The 24,613-nt window shown below is 44.3% G+C and overlaps 1 protein-coding gene across 8 annotated transcripts in view; it reads right to left on the minus strand.

The window, feature by feature from the left end:
• Positions 1-24,613, minus strand: part of LOC119167858 (uncharacterized) — a 63,058-nt gene that overhangs the window by 37,309 nt on the left and 1,136 nt on the right. For 7 of the 8 annotated variants that reach the window (XM_075867416.1, XM_075867418.1, XM_075867417.1 and 4 more), the window contains exons 2-6: positions 13,908-13,952; positions 12,471-12,524; positions 8,819-8,881; positions 3,007-3,066; positions 49-111 (exon numbers count right to left, since the gene is read on the minus strand). In XM_075867416.1, coding sequence (XP_075723531.1) covers positions 49-111; positions 3,007-3,066; positions 8,819-8,881; positions 12,471-12,524; positions 13,908-13,952 — 285 coding nt within the window. The remainder of the gene's footprint in view (positions 1-48; positions 112-3,006; positions 3,067-8,818; positions 8,882-12,470; positions 12,525-13,907; positions 13,953-24,613) is intronic. The other variant, XM_075867415.1, reaches the window with a different exon arrangement.

Below are 24,613 nucleotides of genomic sequence, written 5' to 3' on the forward strand. Positions count from 1 at the left end.
AACCTAAAACAAAGGTCGTGTCGGTAAAACAGCCGCAGTTTCACTTACTCATTGGTGGTATTGCCATATTCCCGGGTCCAGTCACTTGGGAGATGAGATTCAGTTCGTTACCTAAATCGCACAGAAAGCGCACATGAGTTACAGGTCTCTAACACAGATCTTGGAATTTATTAGACTCTACACTCACTTGGAAGCAATGAAGAAGGTGTTTACTTAAGGCCTAAATATGCTAACTTCCTTACAGTTGCACAAGACTTGTCTTCATTTTCAAGTCTACAAGGTTTTTTACGTGAAGGCCAAACAACACCGTCGTCGCAAAACATCACCTTTAACATACCCGACACTTTTTTTTGTTTGTAGATGCCCTACGTCAATAACATATCTGCAATAAATACTTTGTACTATTGGCATGGAGGTCCACGAACTTTATCTCAGCAGTTAATGTGTATTATTGCCGATTGTTGCAATCTGTTTCAATTGTGTAGGCTAAAAGCGGCAGGTTTCAAACTAGAAGCACCTTTGGTGACTGGAATGTAGCGTACAAAAAAGATGGCATCGATATCAAGCACTGCGGCACTAATTTTATTTGTTCATCGTTTCTTGTTTCACTGTGGATGACGAGATTAAAATTATACCCAGATTGTACGACTGGTGGCGCGCGAACTCACAACTGTCCAGTAGTTCACGTATCTTCCTCGTCTCATTATCCACAGCGCAACAAGAAACCATGAACAACCGCCAACTAGCCCAGTTCATCGCTCGGTTAAAGGGGCCTTGCAGTACTTTATTAGCATGGTCAGAAAACGCTGCTGATCGGTAGTAGAAGCTCCCGACAGCACGCGAGCCAAATATTATAGCGCAGCACACGGCCTGGAATTCACGATAAATTATCATAGTCAGCTAAAAATAGTTTTCTCTTCTCTCGACAAATCACAGAAAACATGCCCAGTGAGCCCATCCATCAGCCATTGGCTGATTTGAACATGGCGCGCTCGGTTGTTACAGAGATCGCCGCAAGAGGTCGTCGCTTGTCCACACGTACGTACAAGATCGCACTGAGAAAGCCGCGTATTCGAAGAAAAAAAAAGAAAACAATACTCAAAGTCACGAGGCGCGAGTGACGCTTTTTCTTTGCCCCTCCCATCCCTCTCTGATCAGCTTCCAGCGCTTTCGTCGGGACGAGAGAACGAGAGAAGAGAAAATGGAATTGCAGCGTGTGACAAATCATAGTAACTCTGGTCGTTGTGGACAGATTCCTAAGCTTTTTGTGGCGTTAAATTTATTAGGTAATACGAATTTCCAGTGAATTAATTCTATGGTTACTCAAAGAAGTGTTTCAGGGCCCCTTTAATGTTAACGCACTAGAGCACTAGCATAATCGAATACCTTGGGAGAGTCATGTTGACTCAGCTCTAACTATGGGTGTCACATTGACGTATCAAACAGAAGCATGCATGCATGCCTCTTCAAGGCGCCATGGTGCCAGAAATTTTTTGATCGCTCTTTATGACAGAGTCCGCTCGGTTATTTTATAATTACGATCAGGTTCCAGCTCGTAAATTTATGACAGTTTATCCTGTACTTCTTGTAAGTGCAGAGGATGATCTTGTCAAATCTGCAATGTAGGGACATCTACCACATTTCATACTGTTGCAGAATAAGACACTTCACTTTAAAAAAGTTATAATGAAGCGTGTTTACATATATATTCGAACAGACTTTATAGGACATTGCTATAGGACCCAACAGTTGGGTAATTCTGTATTTACAAACGCTCACATTCCTGATGTCTATTAAAATAAAGTCGTACTTTATGCAGCGAACTAAACCGGCAAGCTACTATACTATAAAAATAATGCCAAACTTTTCTGCCAAAATATAGCATAGCTTTTGTATTCAACATAATAAAATTTAGAGTTTGTATACATGCCCGACTACTCGGTCCACAAATAGATAATCATTATTTTTCAGTCGTTATCAGACAGCCCTCATAGCATATCTCCCAAAAAATACTAAAAAAAATTCAGCGAGGACTACGGTATCCTGCCTAATGCGGATTCCGACCATAGCTTCGTGTTGGGGCAAGGCCAACTGCGTTTGGCTTTCCAAGTTTTGGGTTTTCGCAAGGCATCAGCCGTACACCATAAGTCATAACTTTTGTGACGTAATACAGCACCGACCACGCCATTTTTCGTCTTTTTTTTGTAGATGAGTGAGTCACCGATAAAGCCGTTGCACATCTGTAAAGTGTTATGTGGGCTTTGTTGGTGCTGCATGTGACTAATGACGATCAAGAATTATGGTTGAGTACGTTGCAGTGGGTGGCAAGCATTAGAACACAAACTCGTTGCACCGTTTGCATTGTGTGACGGCTGGTTGTTATTTTACTTTTCTCTCACGCAATATAACTCAGGTCAACGTGATTCCTTGTTCGACAAGAGACCTGGGGTGCTATCCTGGACACTGTCTCATTCCGCCCTATTGTCAAATTTCGTGATGACGGCATTTTAAGCCAATTAGAGAGGTCATAGCAGCTCATTTGGCCAATTTGCATCGATCAATGACGGAATCTGACGACATGGCGGAATTTGACATTGTCCAGAATAGCACACCTGGGTTGGGTCTTCTTGCTAATGAGCGTCACCCACCGATGCTGCTCTATGGAGTAACATTAGACTGTCATGCAAAGGACCCTTGAACATATACCATTCGATTATGAGGATTGTGTTTTCTGATTTCATTGTTCATGTCTATCGGTAACGCCATCAACAGCTGGAGCAACCGTGATGCGGATCTGTGGAGGAACGGGCGCCTGAGAGCTGTGTTCTATAAATGGATGCAATGACACTAGTTCAAAAGAAATGATTATGCACAAAAGCATGCAAGCACGATCTTTAGCGAATCACTTAACTAATAGGTGGTAACCGAATGATTAGGTTTTTGTAAAAAAGCATGTGATTTGTGGTGTACTTTTATTTGTTTTTTTTATACACGAGCTCCACTTACCCATAGTTTCACCTCCGCCAAGCTGTTGTCCTGGAGATTGCAAAGAATTAATTTCCCTGCCTGCAGAAGAAATAAGTTCCACACAACATATATGTTTGCGGCAATGCCAGTTCTATTAGAGTACTAGGCGTGACAATGAGATTTAGTGAGCAATAAAGTACGGTACAGAAAAGATATTTCTGCTGGGTTGTATTTTATATTCATGAGACGTTTAGGGCTGAAATTCCTGAAGATTTCTAGCAATGAGCGAATCAATTTGAATGTTCTTCCCTAGCGTTGTAAAGCAAACCGGGCTGGAATCTGTGTGATCTTTCTGCCTGTCCTGTACTTACATTTCTTCCGAACTAGTCGGTGAGTAGCTGTCTGTGCAAGTTTTCGTTTGTTATCTGACCCAAGTGTCACAAGGTGGTGAGAGTGGATAACTACTTTCAAAATCTTGGATGATATGCTTGGGATTGATGATCCTGGTATACTGCGACAAAGAAGATATGGCTGACTATGCTTTTCTCTGAATTTATTCTGATCATAGCCATTTTGTTTTGCACAGTAGAATAAGGTTACCGGTTGGTAAAACATCTTTGTGCAAAATGAACATGTTGCACATTGGGGGCTTCTTATTCAAGCCGACCACACTAGCACCTGAAAGGTAGCCTATGGTACGACGCAATGTTGGCACCCCCGTTAAAGCGTTGACGTCTATTTTACTGAAGCAAAGGAGAGACTATATCATGATAATTTCCATCTCAAAACTAAAAATTATTGGCGTAATGCTCCAGTCCCTAGAATCGCTTAATTTTGGATTTTTGAAACATGAGTGCGTATATATTGCTTGTATAGTTTTTTTCTAAGTATAGTTTTCAGAAGGGATGCGTCTTGTTGGTAAAATACTTTCCTTCCACAAAGAATCCTTTGAATTCTGGCTGCAATCGGGATTTTTATTGATTGCATCTATCGTGATATTTCTTTCATTCGCAACACAAGCGACCGGTGCCAGAACTAGGTTATCGTGGGTAGCGACTGCTTAAAGTGATCGCGTTAACATTTTCGAATCTGTTCTCGCTGTTCCTGGCCTAATATCGACAGTGAATCACGTGAGGTGCATATATTGAGGAGGTGGCCATGAGAAAACATTGGTATAGGTGATTAGACAGAAACACTTAAGGCGTTTTTATTCATTTAATAAATGATTCGCATTTAAAATGTGGGACTACAAATGAAGGAAAGCATACAACACTATGCCGAGGTGTATATTTGATAAAATTTTACAAACACAAGGTTGAGAATGGAAAGCCGAATGAAATGAGCCCACGACTAATAAAAGTTTTCGTAAACATGCGGTAAGCTTCTCTCGTCGAGGTTGCGTGAGCTTCTGTGGAGCTGAGCCCTTACTGAACAAAGATGGGTGACCCAGCACGCCCATGAGGTGGTGCGCTGGATCATAAGAGGCCTAGGCCCAGGCACCTCTGCTTGCTACGTCATCCTTAAAGTGCAGGCAGCGCAGGAAACTAAGTTTATCATAAGGGTACTCAAGCCAGCTATTAAGTCGACATTGATTGTTGAAATTGTGGTCCAGAAACCTCGTAGTGTTACTTTTGTGGCAAGGTCGGGCCTATTTTGAAATAAAATCACGTTTTAGTGCTCCGCATCGGGTTAGCACCCTTCAAACTACCGCCTCAAGAAGCGGACCGACCGGACCGTCTCACGTCACTGTTGCCGTGCACAAGGTTGCCCGGCTTTACTGCACTAGTAGCAGCAGACCGAAAGCAGCGGGAGCCACAGGAGCAACAATGGCCATCGATAAATTTCCCGCCATCAAATTCGAGATCGCAGACGCTCTTATTTCAAGTGCGTCCCGCTAGATGGCACCACCCATCTCGTGTAACCAGAAAAAAGGTAAAAGAAAAAGGAAAAAGGCGCGTGTTGCAATTAGTTACATAAACATGCAGGGTGGCAGAAAGAAGGCAAAATGGTTAGAGATTGAGGAGCAGTTAAACAAAGAACAGATAGGCGTGTATGCGGTTACAGAAACACACCTTAGAGACTTGGAAGAGCCACCACATATTAAAAATTATGTTTGGGAAGGGTGTAACAGGACCATATCGGAAAGGAAAGGTGGGGGTGTAGGAATGCTAATTCACCGCGGAGCCAAATGGGTTAGAGTGAAACAGACGTGTTCAGAGCACCTCTGGGTTCTGGGCACAGTAGGTGGAAAGGAAACGTGGCTAGGGGTAGCCTACTTGTGGACGGGGAATAACTGCAGAGAAAAGAATCAGGAGATAGTGGATTGCATGAGTGCGGATATTAAGGAATTTGGTAATGGGGCCGAAATCATCCTTCTAGGGGACATGAATGCCCACATACATGACCTTGACGGATATTCAGACACCAATGGGAAGTTATTACTAGATCTTTGCGAGCAACATAGTCTGGAGATAGTTAACACGGGGCCTAAATGTGACGGCCAGATCACATGGGAAGTCGGAAACAAGCAATCAAGTATTGATTATTGTCTCATGACTGAAGGAATTTACCACAAACTGACAGAAATGAGGATAGACGAGGAAGGCATTAACAGCTTGGGTAGTGATCATAAACGAATAACATTACAAATGGGATACGAAACTAAAAATATGAGCATGGAATCAAAGTCTGGCAGCTCGTATTTAAATGACAAACAAATAATAAATATAGCCGCAAGAGTCGAGGAAGAAGTAGGCGAAATACCAGGCAAGGACTGGGAGTATAGGGAGCTGTTACATCTAATGACGAAGGAGATAGGGAAAGAGAAGAAAACCGTTTGCTGGAAAGGAAAAAGGAAGCCAAAAAGTTGGTGGAACAAGGAAATCCGGGAGGCGATCGAGAAGCGACGCGAAGCATCACGGGAGCATAGAAAGGCAAAAAAGGAGAAGCGGCCGCAGGACGAAGTCAAAAAAATATGGGAAATATATTTGGAGAAAAAATCCCTTGTACAGAAATTGGTAGAGGCAAAAATTAAAGGTGAAAGTGAACGCTGGATGACAGAGATACACGAAAAAAAGGAGGCCGCGCCTAGGATTTTTTGGAGCCACATAAAGGCGCTAGGTAGGAAGTCTGTCACAACGCAACAACATATTCTAGATGAAGGAGGAAATCAATTGGAAGGGTACGAAGCGCTAGGTTACATCCAAAAGGTAACAGCCGATTCGTTTCAAAAGAGCGTCCAGGGGATCTCCCCGGTGAGTAAAAGTGTGGCGGAGAAAGCAACAGAGGAAGAGCTAGTACTAGATAATTTCAACTGGAAAAAGGCCGAAGGAAAAATTCCAAAGCGCACTGCCGCGGGTTTAGATGGGATTCCCGTTAGCCTCATTAACGAACTAGGACATAACACTAAAGAAGCATTGTTAAAAGCAGTAGAAAAAAGCTTAAAGGACGGACAAATACCGGACAGTTGGCGACAAAGTAGAATGAACTTAATCTACAAAGGCAAGGGAGAAAAGGACAAGATTCGCTCGTATAGACCACTAACCATTACATCGGTACTATACAGGTTGGCGATGCAAGCAGTAAAAATGAAAATAGAAACATGGGCCGAACATAACGATATTTTGGGAGAACTTCAGAACGGATTTCGAGTCGACAGGCGGTTAGACGATAACCTGTTTGTTCTCACTCAGTGTATAGAAATATCTAAAATAGAGAATAGGCCCTTGTACGTGGCTTTTCTAGACATCACTGGGGCATACGACAACGTTAATCAGGAACTTTTGTGGGATATATTGAAAGGAATGGGCATGGGCGACGACTGTATACAGCTTTTGAGGGAGATATACCGAGAAAATACAGTTTGCATAGAGTGGGAAGGAATGCGTAGCAAAGAGAACGTTGAGGTTAGCAGGGGTCTGAGACAGGGATGTCCTTTGTCCCCACTGTTATTCATGCTGTACATGGTGAGTATGGAAAAAGCGCTAGAAGGTAGCAACATTGGTTTTAATCTGTCACACAAACAGGGCGGCATGATGATTGAGCAGAAGCTTCCAGGTTTAATTTATGCGGACGATATCGTCTTATTTGCGGACAGTCGAGATGATATACAGCAGCTGGCGAATATATGCGGAAGGGAAGGTGAAGCTCTTGGACTAGGATTCAGTGTAACGAAGTGTGGTTTGATGGTATTCAATGATCCCTGTGATCAGACGGTGTCCATACAAGGCCAAGAAATACCGAGGGTAAGTGAATACAAGTACCTTGGAGTATGGGTAAATGAGAGTGATAGATACATGGAGGTACAGGAAAAAGCCTCGGCAGCAAAAGGAAAGAGGAATGCGGCAATAATGAAGCACAGAGCGTTGTGGGGATACAATAGGTATGAGGTGCTTCGAGGTCTGTGGAAGGGTGTAATGGTTCCAGGGCTTACTTTTGGGAACTCAGTGGTGTGCATGAGGGCAGAGGTGCAATCGGGAATGGATGTAAATCAAAGGACTGTGGGACGCCTCGCGTTGGGTGCTCACGGGAAGACGACAAACGAGGCTGTAAAGGGCGATATGGGGTGGGCAGGTTTTGAGGCGAGGGAAGCGCAGAGCAAAATAAGGTTCGAAGAAAGGCTAAGAAATATGAAGGAGAGTAGATGGGCAGAGAAGGTGTTCCGTTATTTGTATAGGAAGAGCGTGGACACACAGTGGAGAAAAAGAACTAGAAGACTCACTAGTAAATATACGGCTGGTATTGTGAGCCATATGTCAACAAAGAACGTTAAGGGAAAAGTCAGGGAGGCGGAGAGGATTTACTGGATGGCAGCTATGGAGAAAAAACCGGCTTTGAGTAACTACCGAAAGGGCAAAAATGAAATAAGGAGGGAGGCATTTTACGATAATTCAAGGGGAAGCGCTTTACTGTTTGAAGCGAGATCGGGTTGCCTTAGAACGCGTAGTTATAAAGCAAGATTCAGTAAAGAAGAAGAACAATGCACATGCTGCGGGAAAGATAAGGAAACGGCGGAGCATGTTCTGATTGAATGTGGAGATATCCACCCAGGTGTACGTTTGGGCACGAGCCTACAGGAAGCCTTGGGTTTTAGGGACAACAATGGAAAGCTGAACACACCCGCGATTGAAATAAGTAAGAGACGGTTAGAGTATTGGTGGCAGAAAATTAGAGAGAAAGGACAAAAGTAAATATTGGAAAAATAAAATATGGACAGTGTGCCGTAAATGGCAGAGAACTTAAGCTGAAAATTTACCTTTTTTCCATTAAGATAGAATTTATCGAAGTAGAGGCATTAGGCCAACATAAAAAAAGAAAAAAGATTTTTTTTTTTTGTCGAGCCTGGTGGCATACTTGTCACCACCCCGTTATAAAGGGGACGCTCATAGCATCCATCCATCCATCCAACCATGCGAAAATTTAATTTTTGAACCACTCGCGCCATTCCCATATAACATTCGGCCGTTCTTTTTTCATGAATCAAACAGAAACGAACAAGAAGCATTTTATTGCATCCCTTGATGCACGGAAGGTTCTTTATTTAGTGCAGTTAGATCGATTATTAGTGAATAATTGTAGGCGGTCCGTCTGATATCATCGGGATTATTTTGAAAATGTCCTACTGTGGCGCTTGTGTTCTTGTGAATTTACCTTACTTTCTCGGTAAGTTGGGCACTTTGGTTGATAATAGTGTTTTAGATGTTTTCATACATTGAGGTTTCACTCTGACATAAATTGTTATTTGATTTTAGTGTCCCTTCAAGACATAAAAACACAGTAGAACATATGTCGCCTGGCAACGGACATATAACGGCACGATTTTGTTTCTCAAGAACGTGATAGGTTCACTCACTCTCATTCTCAGTTCCTTGAAGATGTGCTGTGGTCTTTGCTAGATGCTTCTTTCCGCTTGTCCCTGAGGAATATTACAAAAGCAGCTGAGCAATTTAGAAATATCAACCATCGGCCAGTGCGAACATGTCTCCAGAATATCGGTGCAAAAGAAATATTTTAATATTGCTGTACAGTATATACGTTATACTTATGACATATAAGTAGAATACCTGTAACATATTACACGATAGATAAACTTGGGGAATTCGCATTGAGAAAACTCTTTTTCAAGCTTTGTCACACTCTGAAAAACTTCTTGTGCTTAATTTTATAGCACGGAAGAACGAGAACAGAAGGAGCAATATGTCCATTACGCGTTCGTGCTAACAGTTTATAAGGAGTTCTTACAGCGTCTCACATTCATGTGCGAAATGTCACAAGATGGAGATTTTCGATTTCTTTACATAAAAAATTTTCACGGGAGTACGAATGTGTTGATCGTAGAAATCAAGGGCAACCATCTTGTGCTACTATTTCAGATCATGCACTCCAAATCCGTGAAGAGAAGCAAAGGGAAATTAACCCCAATGAGTGCACTTCACCACTTATGCCTCAGAAGTGTTTCCATTTTCGGTGCAGTCTTGTTACCTTTATTAACCTGGTCTTCGACACTATATAGCAGCTACAGGGGCTACTTGGTGTTGAATCTTGGGTAATCACGCTTTTTATTGTACCGGAATCGACTGAATACACCACGATCACATACGCAGTTCTGTTCTGTTCTGTCTTTTTTTAGAGAGGTTGAGAAACATATATTGTCTCGGCTACTTCATATCAATCAGTTCTGCAGCGAAAAAATAAAAATAATACTGAATGGTACCCAGAAATGAACAGTCACCGAGAATACTCACAATAGCACCCTGAAACTATTTGAAATAACATGTCTGAGTACAGTTTGCTCGCAGCAGTTCACAACGTCGGAAAATGTTCACGCCCGCATCTTCCTATTTCTACTCTTAGTAAATGCACCAACACATCATTTTACATATGTCAATCCCTGGCTGTATATCACAAGTGCTTATCCATCCCAGTTACCAGTAAGAAGTCTGTAATAATATGTTCGCATTTTTCTGAAGATGCATCTCAAGCCATGGTGCAAGTAATTTCTCTAGTGTGAGAGGCCGCTTGTCCACATTTGCTATTTTTTTATTATTTTTTCTCTTTCATTTGCGTGCTTCACGCACTCCAAAAGGATATGGTGAACATTTTCTTATGCATGACCACAATGGTATTCCGGGGAGTCAGATCGATGTATTTTGCGCAGGATGCTGTTTTCGTATGATATTTCTAGTTCAAGTATGTGGATTAATGGCTCTAAGTGTCGAGCGAGATCTGTCGCTAATGCTACTTTTCTGTGTGGGTTAGCTTCATAAAGTACTTATACCGTTGGCTTAGGGCTATCAAACCTCTTCTCTATAGAACAATGGTTAGCTTCTTGCGTTAAAATATGTCAAATATTTGCCCCAGACATAAAGATTGCGCAATCCCGTCCTTCGTTCAATGCTTTTTTAGAGAGGCTGTCTGCCTCTTCATTACCCTTTATTCCAATGTGGCTGCGTAGCCATCGTAATACGATGTTGTCACACTGAGCTGAGGCATATCCCACAGTTTCTACATTGCATTGGGCTATTTCGCCATTTTCTTAAAGTGATCTTGCATGTTTGGCTATCTGAAGGGCGGATTTGCTATCCGTGCGTACCACCCACTTTCGTGTTCCAGAATTCTCGCACGTAAACTTGATTGCTTCAAAAATAACCATTCTGCTGTCGTTGATGAAGATTTGTGCGATAATTTGTACATTCTCTTTCTATGAAGACCCCACAGGCTGACGCTTCTTCAGTGGATGACAAACTATGTATATCTTCGTCTTTTCATTGTGTATTATGTGAAAATTGATGAAGCACTGTCTGTGCCGCCACTAAAGGCGCCATGTCTACTTTTTTTGTAGGCCATCTATTTCAAAGATGGCGTTCAGAACATACTCAGTGTTTGTGGTGTAATCAGTTTGTCCGTGTACGATGAAGAGCGTGATAAACCAATTGCCACACTATACTATAATGGCTAAATCTGCCTAACACTGTAAAATGCACGCCTGTGTACTTCAATAGAAATGTAGCGCGGGAATGAGGAAGAAACATCAATGTACAGTATCGTTCACTGTAAAAGGAAACACTCGAATGAGCACCATCAATAATGCTCGCCCTCTAACAGCAAGTAGATAGAAAAACAATTTTCATGCACGTCACTAATCTGTCCATGGGAATCATAACTTCCTACCCCCGGTAGTCTTACGAAAATAATAGCCACTATGCTTCTGTAAGACAGAAAACACCTACATGCTGTGCATGCATGTAGGTGTTCCCTTTAACAGCGGTCGCGTCTGTACATTCACGATGTCTCTTATACGCTTTCGAATAGCGGACATAATGCAAAATCTCTTCACAACCAAACAACGTCTGTAACCTGTGAAACTAAAGCTGTTGTGATTCTCGAAAACCCCAGTGGCCAGAAAAAGTGCCAAGAAAGCCTTGGTCATTGTAGGAACAGAACTGCTTTCGAGTTTACGCTGTGTTGCTGCAAGAATTACGTTGGCCCAGCTGGACTGTGCGCAAATGATAGGCAGCGTAAGAACGCATGTACTGTGCTCAATGGAGGTGTGGGCTACCCTGATTTTTCCTTCATGCTTACTTTCCCGAATATTTTTTGACATGTTTTTTTTGTTGTTGTAAGCATTTACCCTTCCATTTCATAATGAATAACGCCACAACACTTCTGAGTGGGTAGGCTTGTCCCAGCATTATTTTTCTGTGCGTTTTATGTGAGGTGCAATTCTAACCGAAACTTCTGGTGCTGTTCAATATATCCATAGTGCACGTCAATTGAAAAAAAAAAGCGCAGCTCAAACAACACATGATATAAATGAAGAGGCGCACATTGTCAGCATGGGGGGAAAGTGATCGAGTGTAACATCAATCAAACTTTCAAGAATAGAACGTCATTTTTTAAAACGTCGTACAGATGATGACTCAACGGCGGTGCTATTGCAGAATCGTCCTTTGTCTCAGCTTCGAAGCCACTATATTTGCTCTATGTTTCTTGCCAGGTTCGAAATTATACATCTTAATATTGTTCACAATAAATCATGGCTGTCCCTCTTCGCCTATGTTGTTTGCGCGACTATTCTAAAATCAGATTACGAATCAGCTGGTCAAATCAACGCCCAAATCATTGTTTCTAAGAGTGTTCAAAATCACAGACAGGTAGTGACACAGCATACAGGTGCGGCTATACCTGAACTGGGAGAATTTCACGTGCACGCGTTTTCATTGTGTGATTGCGCGTTTTTACCACTTCAGCATTTACGATTAACTGACAACATAGTAGCAATACGACTGTAAACACATGTATTCTGTTATTGGTTGCTAAACATGTGAAATAAACGAGTACAAGCGGGTGGTAATGAAATATTTCGAAGATATGGAAGTTGCAGTCTCTCGTATTTTCACAGTATGGCACGCTACTTGAATACTTGATGTAATAGTAATGCGTATTACCTTCAGCTTCAGCGAAAGTGATTATATAATTATGAGAATCTTGCTGATTAAACTCACCTGGTGCTTTCGACGTCCTCTTGGGCCTGAACCTGTCTCGTTTACGTTCATTTCCTAAAGTATGAAAATTATACAAAACATTTTGACACACTTTGTAAGTGAGTCTATACAACGTTTTAAGACCGTACCAGAAACCGAGTGTTTTAAGATACGTATTATCAATAGCCAATACATCAAGCTAAAGCGGATGTGTTTGTGACTGGTGCGTTTTTTTTTTCTTAGTGCGCACCCAAGTCTTCGAAGCCACTTTCCTATCTTTACGGTCCTTGAAACAGCGGAGCTATATCACAACACTGAAAATTTGAGCGGGTTTACTGTTCGCGTGGTCTGTGAAATTTAGTTCGAGGGTTTTAGGTTTGATAGACTGGCATACGTTGCAAACCGATATGATGACAAATGTTTCAGAAAACTCCAGTGTGTGCGACACATCAGGAGCGCTAGGTATGCACGTCTATTGCTTTGATATCATTCGGTCATCAACTGCGAGTGCCCATAGCCATAAGTTAAACATGTTCGTTAGTGGCATAGAAAAATGGCATACACTGCTGGACGCAGGGAGAGCTATCTTTGCACAAACTGACGCGTAGCTTGAAGATTACGACAGCTGCAAGAAATGTCAGACTAGCATTGTCTACACCGGTGAGTCTGTGCAATAGATATGCCTGTGTTTGACAATACCAATGAGCAATCAATCGATGCAATGATACCAACAAAACGAAATCCAAATGTAAGTGCATTGAAAATGTCACGCGTAAGAGTGCTTTTGTGGTTGGCTGGTACCCAGTTTAATACATAGATCTCTGCGCCAAAGATAGGTTTAGAAATTGTGGTTACAGTTTAAAACGTACATGCGAAGAATGTTTAACGGTGCAGCGTCATATAGTAGTGCTCTAAAAAGCCAGAATCACATTGAAGATCTCTCGTTGATAAAACATCCCTCTTAAGCTATATTCAAACGATGAACTTGATCGCTGACGGATCAGTCACGTGATATGCGACGTGATTCTGATCCCTTCACAGCCAGTATCCACACGACAGGGGAGAATTCACGCTAGAAGCGAGGATTTCGGCATTGCTCCCCGAAGGAAGGAAAACAGGAGGAAAAGAACGGCAGAAAGGTTAACCAGCCTATAACAGCCGGTTCGCTACCCCGCGCATGGGAGAGGGATGGGAGTGATGAGAATACCAACTGAGATTTGGGCTTCCGTCGTTTCACGAATAGCTTCGCGCGGACCAAAGCGGGTCACGTGCGCAAAACGGTTGACGTATATGGTGACGTAGCAAGCGATTGCCCGGGGTCAAATCGCGATTTCGTCTGTTGTGTGAATACAGATTGCACTGTCGTCATCCTCTTTGCAAGTTTCACATTTGCACGGATCGATTAAATTTGCTCGATGGGGATTTTACCGTTTCTAACGCAATGGAATGAATACTTGCCAACGTAATAGGCTCCTGGTTTCCCGACAAGATATTTTGCTGTTTCTGTAAGCACAAAAGTAAACAGTTACCGGCTGAACATATTTCACAAGGTTTCCATACGCGATTACATTTATTTCTTCCTATTCTCGAACCGTGGCATTTGCACAGCCAAGGGTGTCCTCCGCAGCGGATCGTGGCTAAGGCCCATATTCTAGAACGTCCCTTCACCCAACGCTCCACCTTCACTTGATGGATGGAATGGATGGATGCTATGAGCGTCCCCTTTATAACGGGGTGGTGACAAGTATGCCACCAGGCTCAAAAAAAAAAAAAACTTTTTTCCTTTTTTTCCATGTTGGCCTAATGCCTCTACTTCGATAAATTCTATCTTAATGGAAAAAAGGTAAATTTTCAGCTTAAGTTCTCTGCCATTTACGGCACACTGTCCATATTTTGTTTTTCCAATATTTATTTTTGTCCTTTCTCTCTAATTTTCCGCCACCAATACTCTAACCGTCTCTTACTTATTTCAATCGCGGGTGTGTTCAGCTTTCCATTGTTGTCCCTAAAACCCAAGGCTTCCTGTAGGTTCGTGCCCAAACGTACACCTGGGTGGATATCTCCACATTCAATCAGAACATGTTCCGCCGTTTCCTTATCTTTCCCGCAGCATGTGCATTGTTCTTCTTCTTTACTGAATCTTGCTTTATAACTACGCGTTCTAAGGCAACCCGATCTCGCTTCAAACAGTAAAGCGCTTCCCCTTGAATTATCGTAAAATGCCTCCCTCCTTATTTCATTTCTGCCCTTTCGGTAGTTACTCAAAGCCGGTTTTTTCTCCATAGCTGCCATCCAGTAAATCCTCTCCGCCTCCCTGACTTTTCCCTTAACGCTCTTTGTTGACATATGGCTCACAATACCAGCCGTATATTTACTAGTGAGTCTTCTAGTTCTTTTTCTCCACTGTGTGTCCACGCTCTTCCTATACAAATAACGGAACACCTTCTCTGCCCATCTACTCTCCTTCATATTTCTTAGCCTTTCTTCGAACCTTATTTTGCTCTGCGCTTCCCTCGCCTCAAAACCTGCCCACCCCATATCGCCCTTTACAGCCTCGTTTGTCGTCTTCCCGTGAGCACCCAACGCGAGGCGTCCCACAGTCCTTTGATTTACATCCATTCCCGATTGCACCTCTGCCCTCATGCACACCACTGAGTTCCCAAAAGTAAGCCCTGGAACCATTACACCCTTCCACAGACCTCGAAGCACCTCATACCTATTGTATCCCCACAACGCTCTGTGCTTCATTATTGCCGCATTCCTCTTTCCTTTTGCTGCCGAGGCTTTTTCCTGTACCTCCATGTATCTATCACTCTCATTTACCCATACTCCAAGGTACTTGTATTCACTTACCCTCAGTATTTCTTGGCCTTGTATGGACACCGTCTGATCACAGGGATCATTGAATACCATCAAACCACACTTCGTTACACTGAATCCTAGTCCAAGAGCTTCACCTTCCCTTCCGCATATATTCGCCAGCTGCTGTATATCATCTCGACTGTCCGCAAATAAGACGATATCGTCCGCATAAAATAAACCTGGAAGCTTCTGCTCAATCATCATGCCGCCCTGTTTGTGTGACAGATTAAAACCAATGTTGCTACCTTCTAGCGCTTTTTCCATACTCACCATGTACAGCATGAATAACAGTGGGGACAAAGGACATCCCTGTCTCAGACCCCTGCTAACCTCAACGTTCTCTTTGCTACGCATTCCTTCCCACTCTATGCAAACTGTATTTTCTCGGTATATCTCCCTCAAAAGCTGTATACAGTCGTCGCCCATGCCCATTCCTTTCAATATATCCCACAAAATTTCCTGATTAACGTTGTCGTATGCCCCAGTGATGTCTAGAAAAGCCACGTACAAGGGCCTATTCTCTATTTTAGATATTTCTATACACTGAGTGAGAACAAACAGGTTATCGTCTAACCGCCTGTCGACTCGAAATCCGTTCTGAAGTTCTCCCAAAATATCGTTATGTTCGGCCCATGTTTCTATTTTCATTTTTACTGCTTGCATCGCCAACCTGTATAGTACCGATGTAATGGTTAGTGGTCTATACGAGCGAATCTTGTCCTTTTCTCCCTTGCCTTTATAGATTAAGTTCATTCTACTTTGTCGCCAACTGTCCGGTATTTGTCCGTCCTTTAAGCTTTTTTCTACTGCTTTTAACAATGCTTCTTTAGTGTTATGTCCTAGTTCGTTAATGAGGCTAACGGGAATCCCATCTAAACCCGCGGCAGTGCGCTTTGGAATTTTTCCTTCGGCCTTTTTCCAGTTGAAATTATCTAGTACTAGCTCTTCCTCTGTTGCTTTCTCCGCCACACTTTTACTCACTGGGGAGATCCCCTGGACGCTCTTTTGAAACGAATCGGCTGTTACCTTTTGGATGTAACCTAGCGCTTCGTACCCTTCCAATTGATTTCCTCCTTCATCTAGAATATGTTGTTGCGTTGTGACAGACTTCCTACCTAGCGCCTTTATGTGGCTCCAAAAAATCCTAGGCGCGGCCTCCTTTTTTTCGTGTATCTCTGTCATCCAGCGTTCACTTTCACCTTTAATTTTTGCCTCTACCAATTTCTGTACAAGGGATTTTTTCTCCAAATATATTTCCCATATTTTTTTGACTTCGTCCTGCGGCCGCTTCTCCTTTTTTGCCTTTCTATGCTCCCGTGATGCTTCGCGTCGCTTCTCGATCGCCTCCCGGATTTCCTTGTTCCACCAACTTTTTGGCTTCCTTTTTCCTTTCCAGCAAACGGTTTTCTTCTCTTTCCCTATCTCCTTCGTCATTAGATGTAACAGCTCCCTATACTCCCAGTCCTTGCCTGGTATTTCGCCTACTTCTTTCTCGACTCTTGCGGCTATATTTATTATTTGTTTGTCATTTAAATACGAGCTGCCAGACTTTGATTCCATGCTCATATTTTTAGTTTCGTATCCCATTTGTAATGTTATTCGTTTATGATCACTACCCAAGCTGTTAATGCCTTCCTCGTCTATCCTCATTTCTGTCAGTTTGTGGTAAATTCCTTCAGTCATGAGACAATAATCAATACTTGATTGCTTGTTTCCGACTTCCCATGTGATCTGGCCGTCACATTTAGGCCCTGTGTTAACTATCTCCAGACTATGTTGCTCGCAAAGATCTAGTAATAACTTCCCATTGGTGTCTGAATATCCGTCAAGGTCATGTATGTGGGCATTCATGTCCCCTAGAAGGATGATTTCGGCCCCATTACCAAATTCCTTAATATCCGCACTCATGCAATCCACTATCTCCTGATTCTTTTCTCTGCAGTTATTCCCCGTCCACAAGTAGGCTACCCCTAGCCACGTTTCCTTTCCACCTACTGTGCCCAGAACCCAGAGGTGCTCTGAACACGTCTGTTTCACTCTAACCCATTTGGCTCCGCGGTGAATTAGCATTCCTACACCCCCACCTTTCCTTTCCGATATGGTCCTGTTACACCCTTCCCAAACATAATTTTTAATATGTGGTGGCTCTTCCAAGTCTCTAAGGTGTGTTTCTGTAACCGCATACACGCCTATCTGTTCTTTGTTTAACTGCTCCTCAATCTCTAACCATTTTGCCTTCTTTCTGCCACCCTGCATGTTTATGTAACTAATTGCAACACTCGCCTTTTTCCTTTTTCTTTTACCTTTTTTCTGGTTTTTCGCAATTCTACCTGTCAAAGCGTCCTCCTGTTTGTTTTCCCTGTTACGAGCTACCCCGGACTCCGAAGGGCCCGTGAGCCCCCCAAAAAAGCTACTGCGCGTCCTGCCAGTCGCCAGCCCACCTCGTGTCCAAGCCTCTTATCGAAATGAATCTTGTCTCTTGAGAAAGACAATAAAAGCGCCATCTTTAGGTGAAAAAAGTCACTGCATATCAGTATAATTTGCTGCTATTCCTGAGTAGCGCAGCGTTATTTTCATCCGAGCAGCGACGCAGTGCGCAGCTGTGTCAAATAAAGGGTGAAATTTGAGTCGAGGAGCGTTTGTGAATACGGGGGTAAGGCGCTCTGCCGCTGACTCAAAGGTCGCGCGTTCGATCCCGACTGTGGCGGTCCTATTTCAATGGAAGCGAAATTGTTGAAGCATGTGTGCAGTGCGTTGTCAGTGCACTTTAAAGAATACCAGATGGCCGAAATTCCCGTAACCCTCCGCTATGGAAACTTCGGCCATCAGGTATTCTTTAAAAAGCCCTCCACTACGGCGTCTCTCATAATCAAATCGTGATGTTGGAACGTAAAACCGCAGATGTTACTATTACACAGCTAAGCAAGCTCAATAAACCTGGCCGAGGTCGTCGACATGCACGTCCACACACAGGAGACGAAGCTTCGCGCAAAAAATGCCGGGAGATTCGTGCTTATGCTTCTGGGGTATGACATCAACGCGCCACCCCCGCGGCCAAGCAAAATACCGCCTTGGGAAATCGTGACACTCACCTATGGCAATCCACTTCCGTTGAATATGGACCCCAACCAGCGAGCACGGCGCCTTCTCTACGCCAAGAGACATGCCAGTGCTGCGATTTTCCTCCCCGTGACTTTAAGCGTCGTATATACACTAGAGCTACACTTCCTGCAGGTGGTACCAGTAACACTTGTTATGCCACGGCGTGGTACGACCAGACAAATGTAGACCAGAGTCAACGTTATCACGTTTCGGCAGCGACGCACAGTATACTCGAGCAGAGCTAGTGGCCATCTTAAATTATTTGGAGTGGGCCCTCGAAATGTCAGCTCAGATTGACCCTGTTCACCGTCATGTGCACCGATTTCTTGGCTGCCCTTCGAGCATGCGCTAATGTTCTTTGCACAGATCCTGTCCTCCAGAAGATCCGACACCAGACTTGTCTGCTCCGCATATATGGTCATGACGTTACCATCCACTGGGTCTCCCGGCATTGTGGTATCCCCGAAACGAGAAGGCTCATAGATTCGCACCCGCTCATCTCTTCATTGAGCAAGCCAGGGCTGCCGATACTCCTTCCGCATTTCTGGCTACCCAACCTTAGCTAGCAGATCCGACAGCAGATAAGCACATCACCAAACAACGTCGTGCCGCCTACCTCAAAGCAGTGGGTAATCCACTCTCAATATCATCGCTTCCATCGAAGGTATTCGCACGGTGAGAGTCTGTTCTGTTCAAAATTTCGGCAGGAACACTCCTTACTCCTTTCTTGCTGAACCGTTTTCACAGGGGCGACCACCATCACCTGTGACAGGTTTCTGCTTCACGTGCAACTGCCAGGCTGACCTCAGCCACTTGCCCCGCCGCGGTGGTCTAGTGGCTAAGGTACTCGGCTAAGGTACTCGAGCAACAGCACCAGTTTGTAATGGACCAGATCTGAGCATGCGCCGGCCAAGGATGTTCCTGCCATGCGTTTTCCATTCTTGCTTATCACCGCGATAACTGCCTCGGCTGTCAGGAGTGCTGTCAACTGCATAGTACCAAAAAAGAAAGAGTGCAATTACCCGCGACGGAAACTTCTCAGTTCGTAGCATCATTTCAAGCTGAAAACGGTTCGTTTCTTTTTTTTTTTCGCCTTGTTAGTACCCAACACGCTCAGATGTGGCGTATTTGGGACTGAAGATATCGCTCGTGAAGTTCCGAGCCATACGCTCCACCGGTCAATATATGAGAGGGGGGGCTACTTCACCTAAGTTGCATGCGGCTGTTGATGAAGCAAGCAAGAACCCTGGTCAAAGTTTGCAAGAACACTTAAAAGCGTGTGCATGTTCTCCTGGGACAGCAATGAGGCAATGTAATAGGATAGGACGTGCTCTTCCAGGTTGTTGCAACAAGCCATTGAGCCTATTCTTCGGCCACCCGAGAGCGGCGAACACTGAGTGCGTCGCATACGCTGTTAAGATTGCCTAAGGCAGTGCGAGATGAGGCGGCAGGTAAGTAATATTCTGTTTTCAATAATTTATTTACCTGTATGTGTAGCGTGTTAAAGTTCACGCTAATAGTGTCCAAGAAAGGGTCCCCTGAAAATAGAATGCTGGCATTCTTCGCACTGTTGGTACTATCAGCGTCAAGTGAAACCCGAACGGCAGCAAGCCTTCGTGACAGTGTAGTGCATGCCGTTCATTGATTGATTGATTGATTGATTGATTGATTGATTGATTTGTGGAGTTTAAGGTCCCCAAACCACCATATGATTATGAGAGACGCCATAGTGGAGGGCTTCGGAAATTTCGACCACCTGGGGTTCTTTAACGTGCACCCAAATCTGAGTACACGGGCCTACATTATTTCCGCCTCCATCGTAAATGCAGCCGCCACAGCCGCGATTTGATCCCGCGACCTGCGGGTCAGCAGCCGAGTACCTCAGCCACTGGACCACCGCGGCGGGGCAGCAAAGTTAGGGAGTACTGCATTTACGGTGTGCATGTACGCAGTCGGGCTCGTCACGTGTTTTTTTTTTTTGCTTTAGTCATTTGTAGTAATTAGAAAAGCAGTAGTAGATGAGATACAAAATTAGAAACGGTAATTAGGGGTTTTGCAAGGCAATTTTCAGCTTTCTGTCCCGAAGTTCTTAACAGAGTTTTATTGCTTCCAAACTTAGGTAAATGACAATGCCCTCATTTACAATCAGAAAAAAGAAAAAAGTTGCATAGCTTCGAACGTGCCATAGCAATGCACATGCGTTTGGTCGCATTGTGGTTGATTGCGTGGGCATATTTTCAAAATATGGTTAGACATAGCTGGGCAGCCTGTGTATTCTTGACCAAATGTGTGCATTCGCATAAAACTAATTTATTCGCAACATGGCTGTGGCTTGGAAAACTAAACTAGAGGATAAAACTGTTGATTTTTTACCTCTACATAAATGCTTAAGAAAAATATATTCTTTGTTGTTCAATGTTGTTACGAAAACGTCTATCAATACTGAACCAAGACATTGCCAAATATTGCACGGAGCTCACACGACTCCAATGGCATGAACTCTGCTCGGCGGTCGACGGCCGCATGCGAACTGGGGGTAAATGGAACCTCCTAAAATACATGCTGGACGACTGCGAAACAAAAAACAACCAGAGTCATGCCATAGACCGGCTCCTACACTCGCACAAAAAGATGGGAGGAACAAACTCATCCTTTCTTGAAGAAATCTCCAAACGTCACCTCCCCTTAAACACAGCACAACCCACCGACTACCCAGAAATAGAATGCGAAACGATACCCGAACTCGACGAACCCTTCACGGAGTCAGAAATTCGGGAGGCATTACACAACCTCAACAGCAGATCAGCCCCCGGTCCTGACAAGGTAACCAACCGCCTGTTGCGAAATTTAGACGACCAAGCCATCACACTACTCACAAAAGACATTAATTACATGTGGGAAACTGGCCAAGTACCTGAACAATGGCGCACGGCCACGGTAATCCTTCTCTCAAAGCCAGGTAAACCACTCAACTTCGACAATCTACGCCCGATTTCCCTAACCTCATGCATAGGAAAAGCAGCTGAACATGTCATCCTAAATCGTGTATCGCGCTACATAGAGGATCACGAACTCTTTCCGTTCAACATGGTCGGGTTCCGTCCGCACCTTTCAACACAAGACGTCATGCTATTACTAAAGAAACAGATCTTCGACTCAAAAACGAGAGATGTTCGTGGCATTCTCGCCCTAGACCTCACTAAAGCATTCGACAGCGTCTCACACCGCTTTATACTGGAATCCATTGCTAGCCTTGGTCTCGGTAAAAGATTCCAGGCGTACATTCGTTCTTTTCTGCAAAATCGAACAGCTCAGCTGCATTTATCGCAACTTACATCCGATACTTACACATTAGGTTCCAACGGGACACCACAAGGGGCAGTCATTTCTCCACTCCTTTTTAACATAGTAATGAAGGGACTATCTGACAAACTCCGCGACATCCCAAACATAAACCATGCTATATACGCAGATGACATCACCATCTGGTGCCCAGGAGGCTCATTGGCGGAGTTGGAGCAAGCCCTTCAAACTGCTCTCGATACCACAGAAGCCTACTTAAAAAACACTGGACTTCGTTTGTCGCCCACAAAATCAGAGTTGCTACTGTACCGGCAATCTCGCCAAGGCGTTCGTAACTTAACACCCTTAGGTGATCTACCCATAGCGCTACACGCCAAAGATGGGCAGCGAATACCCCGAGTGGACTCCATACGCATTCTCGGCCTCCTCGTCGAGGCCACTGGCTGTCATGCAAGAACAATTAAACATATCACAGCAAAAACAGAGAACATGCTCCGACTCATTCAGCGAGTCTCGGGTCGTAGACGAGGCCTTGGAGAGGCCAACCTTCTGCGCATATACCACGCGTTCCTAATGAGTCACATCAATTACGTCGCCTCTGCCCACAACTGGACGAAGGTAGAAAAGACGAAACTAAACACACTCATGCGCAAAAGCATTAAACAAGTCCTTGGTTTGCCTCAAAACACGAGCACTTCCCGTCTCGACCAACTAGGCATGCACAACGGCATCGATGAAGTGATCGAGGCCCAGACCACGGCCCAAGTGATCCGCCTCTCCTCCTCCAAGGCAGGCCGCCGACTTCTAAGCGAGGCCGGCATGTCCCCACACCCCTGCCTTGAACGCGCAGTAACCCTCCCCAGAGTTGTCCGAGCTACTTACATGGTAACCCCATTTCCGCGAAATGTCCACCCACAACACAACGAAGGCAGACGGCTGGCCCGCGCTCGCGCGATCCTAAACCGTACCGCCGCGAATCGCAACTCTACCGCATTCGTCGACGCAGCGCAATACGGTAACTCCTCCTCTTTCGCACTCGCGGTAGTAGATGGCGACGGAGCCCTACGCTCAGCCGCCTCGGTTAGGCTATCAACAAGCGCCATAGCCGAACAAGTTGCTATAGCTTTAGCGATGACCGACCCCTCACTCACTAATGTCTTCACAGACTCTCGCGCCGCCATTCGGGCTTACGAAACCGGCAACATCGCTCCAGAAGCAGCCCGCATTTTACAAACACGGAAATATACGGGCTCGCACTACCTCTCTTGGTTCCCTGCCCACATGGGCAAAGACGTTCACCCACAACAACCCAACCTCAACGAAATGGCTCATGATCGAGCACGAGAACTGACCCGCCGTGACGATCAATCAGCCACCGAAGAGCTGGGCCCAGACGTGCAGTTTAATGACCCACTACTCACCTTCCATGAAATTACCTCCCACTACCGACACAACAGAAGCCGATACCCTTTACCCCATTCAAAACTAGAACGCGCGCAAGAAGTAGCCTTTAGAATGTTACAAACGAGATCGTACCCATCACGGGGCCGACTCAGCCATTATAACTCAGACATAAATTCACAGTGCCCAGATTGCACAGAAGTGTACTGTTCACTCGCGCACATGCTCTGGCAATGTCCCGCGTTACCTCAGGGACCTCTCACCAGTGAGTCCGACTGGGAGGAGGCACTCAGGAGCCCCAATCTCCGAAACCAACTTAAGGCAGTCCAGAGGGCCCAAGAACTGGCGGAACGCCACCACGTTCCCGCCCCGACTCGGGCGTCGCCTACGGTAGCGGCTGCTAGGATGTCCCACGTGGGCACCCTGGTGGCTTAAACTCCTCAGGACCATATCCTCCTGAGTTCCAGCTATGGGGATTTGTCCAAAATATTGGACATGAAATACCCCATCACTACAAAGATCTCAGCATGTTTTCTTCCTCAAAAACCACTTGTCCAATATTTTGGACATCTACTGGCGCCCTCCATGAAGTTTTGTCAAAATTGCGCCAGGAGATCGCGAAACAAAGAAGAAAACATGGTGGCGTTCAACAGGGCAACTTCTAGAAGTTAAACGGCGAAAGTTAAGGTCCACTTTTCTGTTGGTTTTTTATTATTTGTTACATTTTGAATAATAGCTTGCAGTTATTCCGGAATTTGTCACAATTTTCTTCAGTAGCCTTGCTTTGTGTTGCTTCAGGCCCACTACTTAACGCTTTAATTATGTTTCAGCGTCCAATTAGTTGGACATCACGCCATACCAAAAGCGCAGGCATCACGGAAATAATAAGCTTCACTTTTTATCTTCGTCATATACACACCAAGTTGTGAAAGTTTCAGGCAATTCCGTGGACCAAAATCCAACCCGGAAGCCAGGAGGATATATTAAAGTTCTTGACTGACTGACTGTTGTTCAATCATAGCAAATTCAACCATAAGTGATGTACTCCTCTTCCAATTCGGCTCTAAAAAATTTGATGAATCACTACTTTGGCTTGCTTTTGGCATCAGCTAACTGATCTAATTTAGCGCTGATGCATTCTCACAAAATATGAATCACGAAAGCATACGGGAAAGGTTCTGTTTTTTTTTGCGTGTTTCTTTTGTCTATAGTTCCTTGTGTTTCTCCTCCCGGTAAGAAGCCTCAGTGGCATAAGACGTCAATTATCACACACCAATTTACCCACCAACCCGTTCTTCTGGCTTGAGTTTTCGGTCTTCTAAAAATCTGTCCAGTGGCATCACTATAAAAAAAGGTCCCTATACATAAATTACACTCAATAATTCAGCTAAAATCACTTCCACCGAATTATTGGTTTGAGCCGTTGATGCACAATATTACGACTACGATGAGGGTGTATTGTATATTTTACTTCAACTTTCACAGATTTTGTTCAT

Source organism: Rhipicephalus microplus, chromosome 6, assembly GCF_043290135.1.
Source record: "Rhipicephalus microplus isolate Deutch F79 chromosome 6, USDA_Rmic, whole genome shotgun sequence".
In the NCBI taxonomy this organism is placed as follows: Eukaryota; Metazoa; Arthropoda; class Arachnida; order Ixodida; family Ixodidae; genus Rhipicephalus; species Rhipicephalus microplus.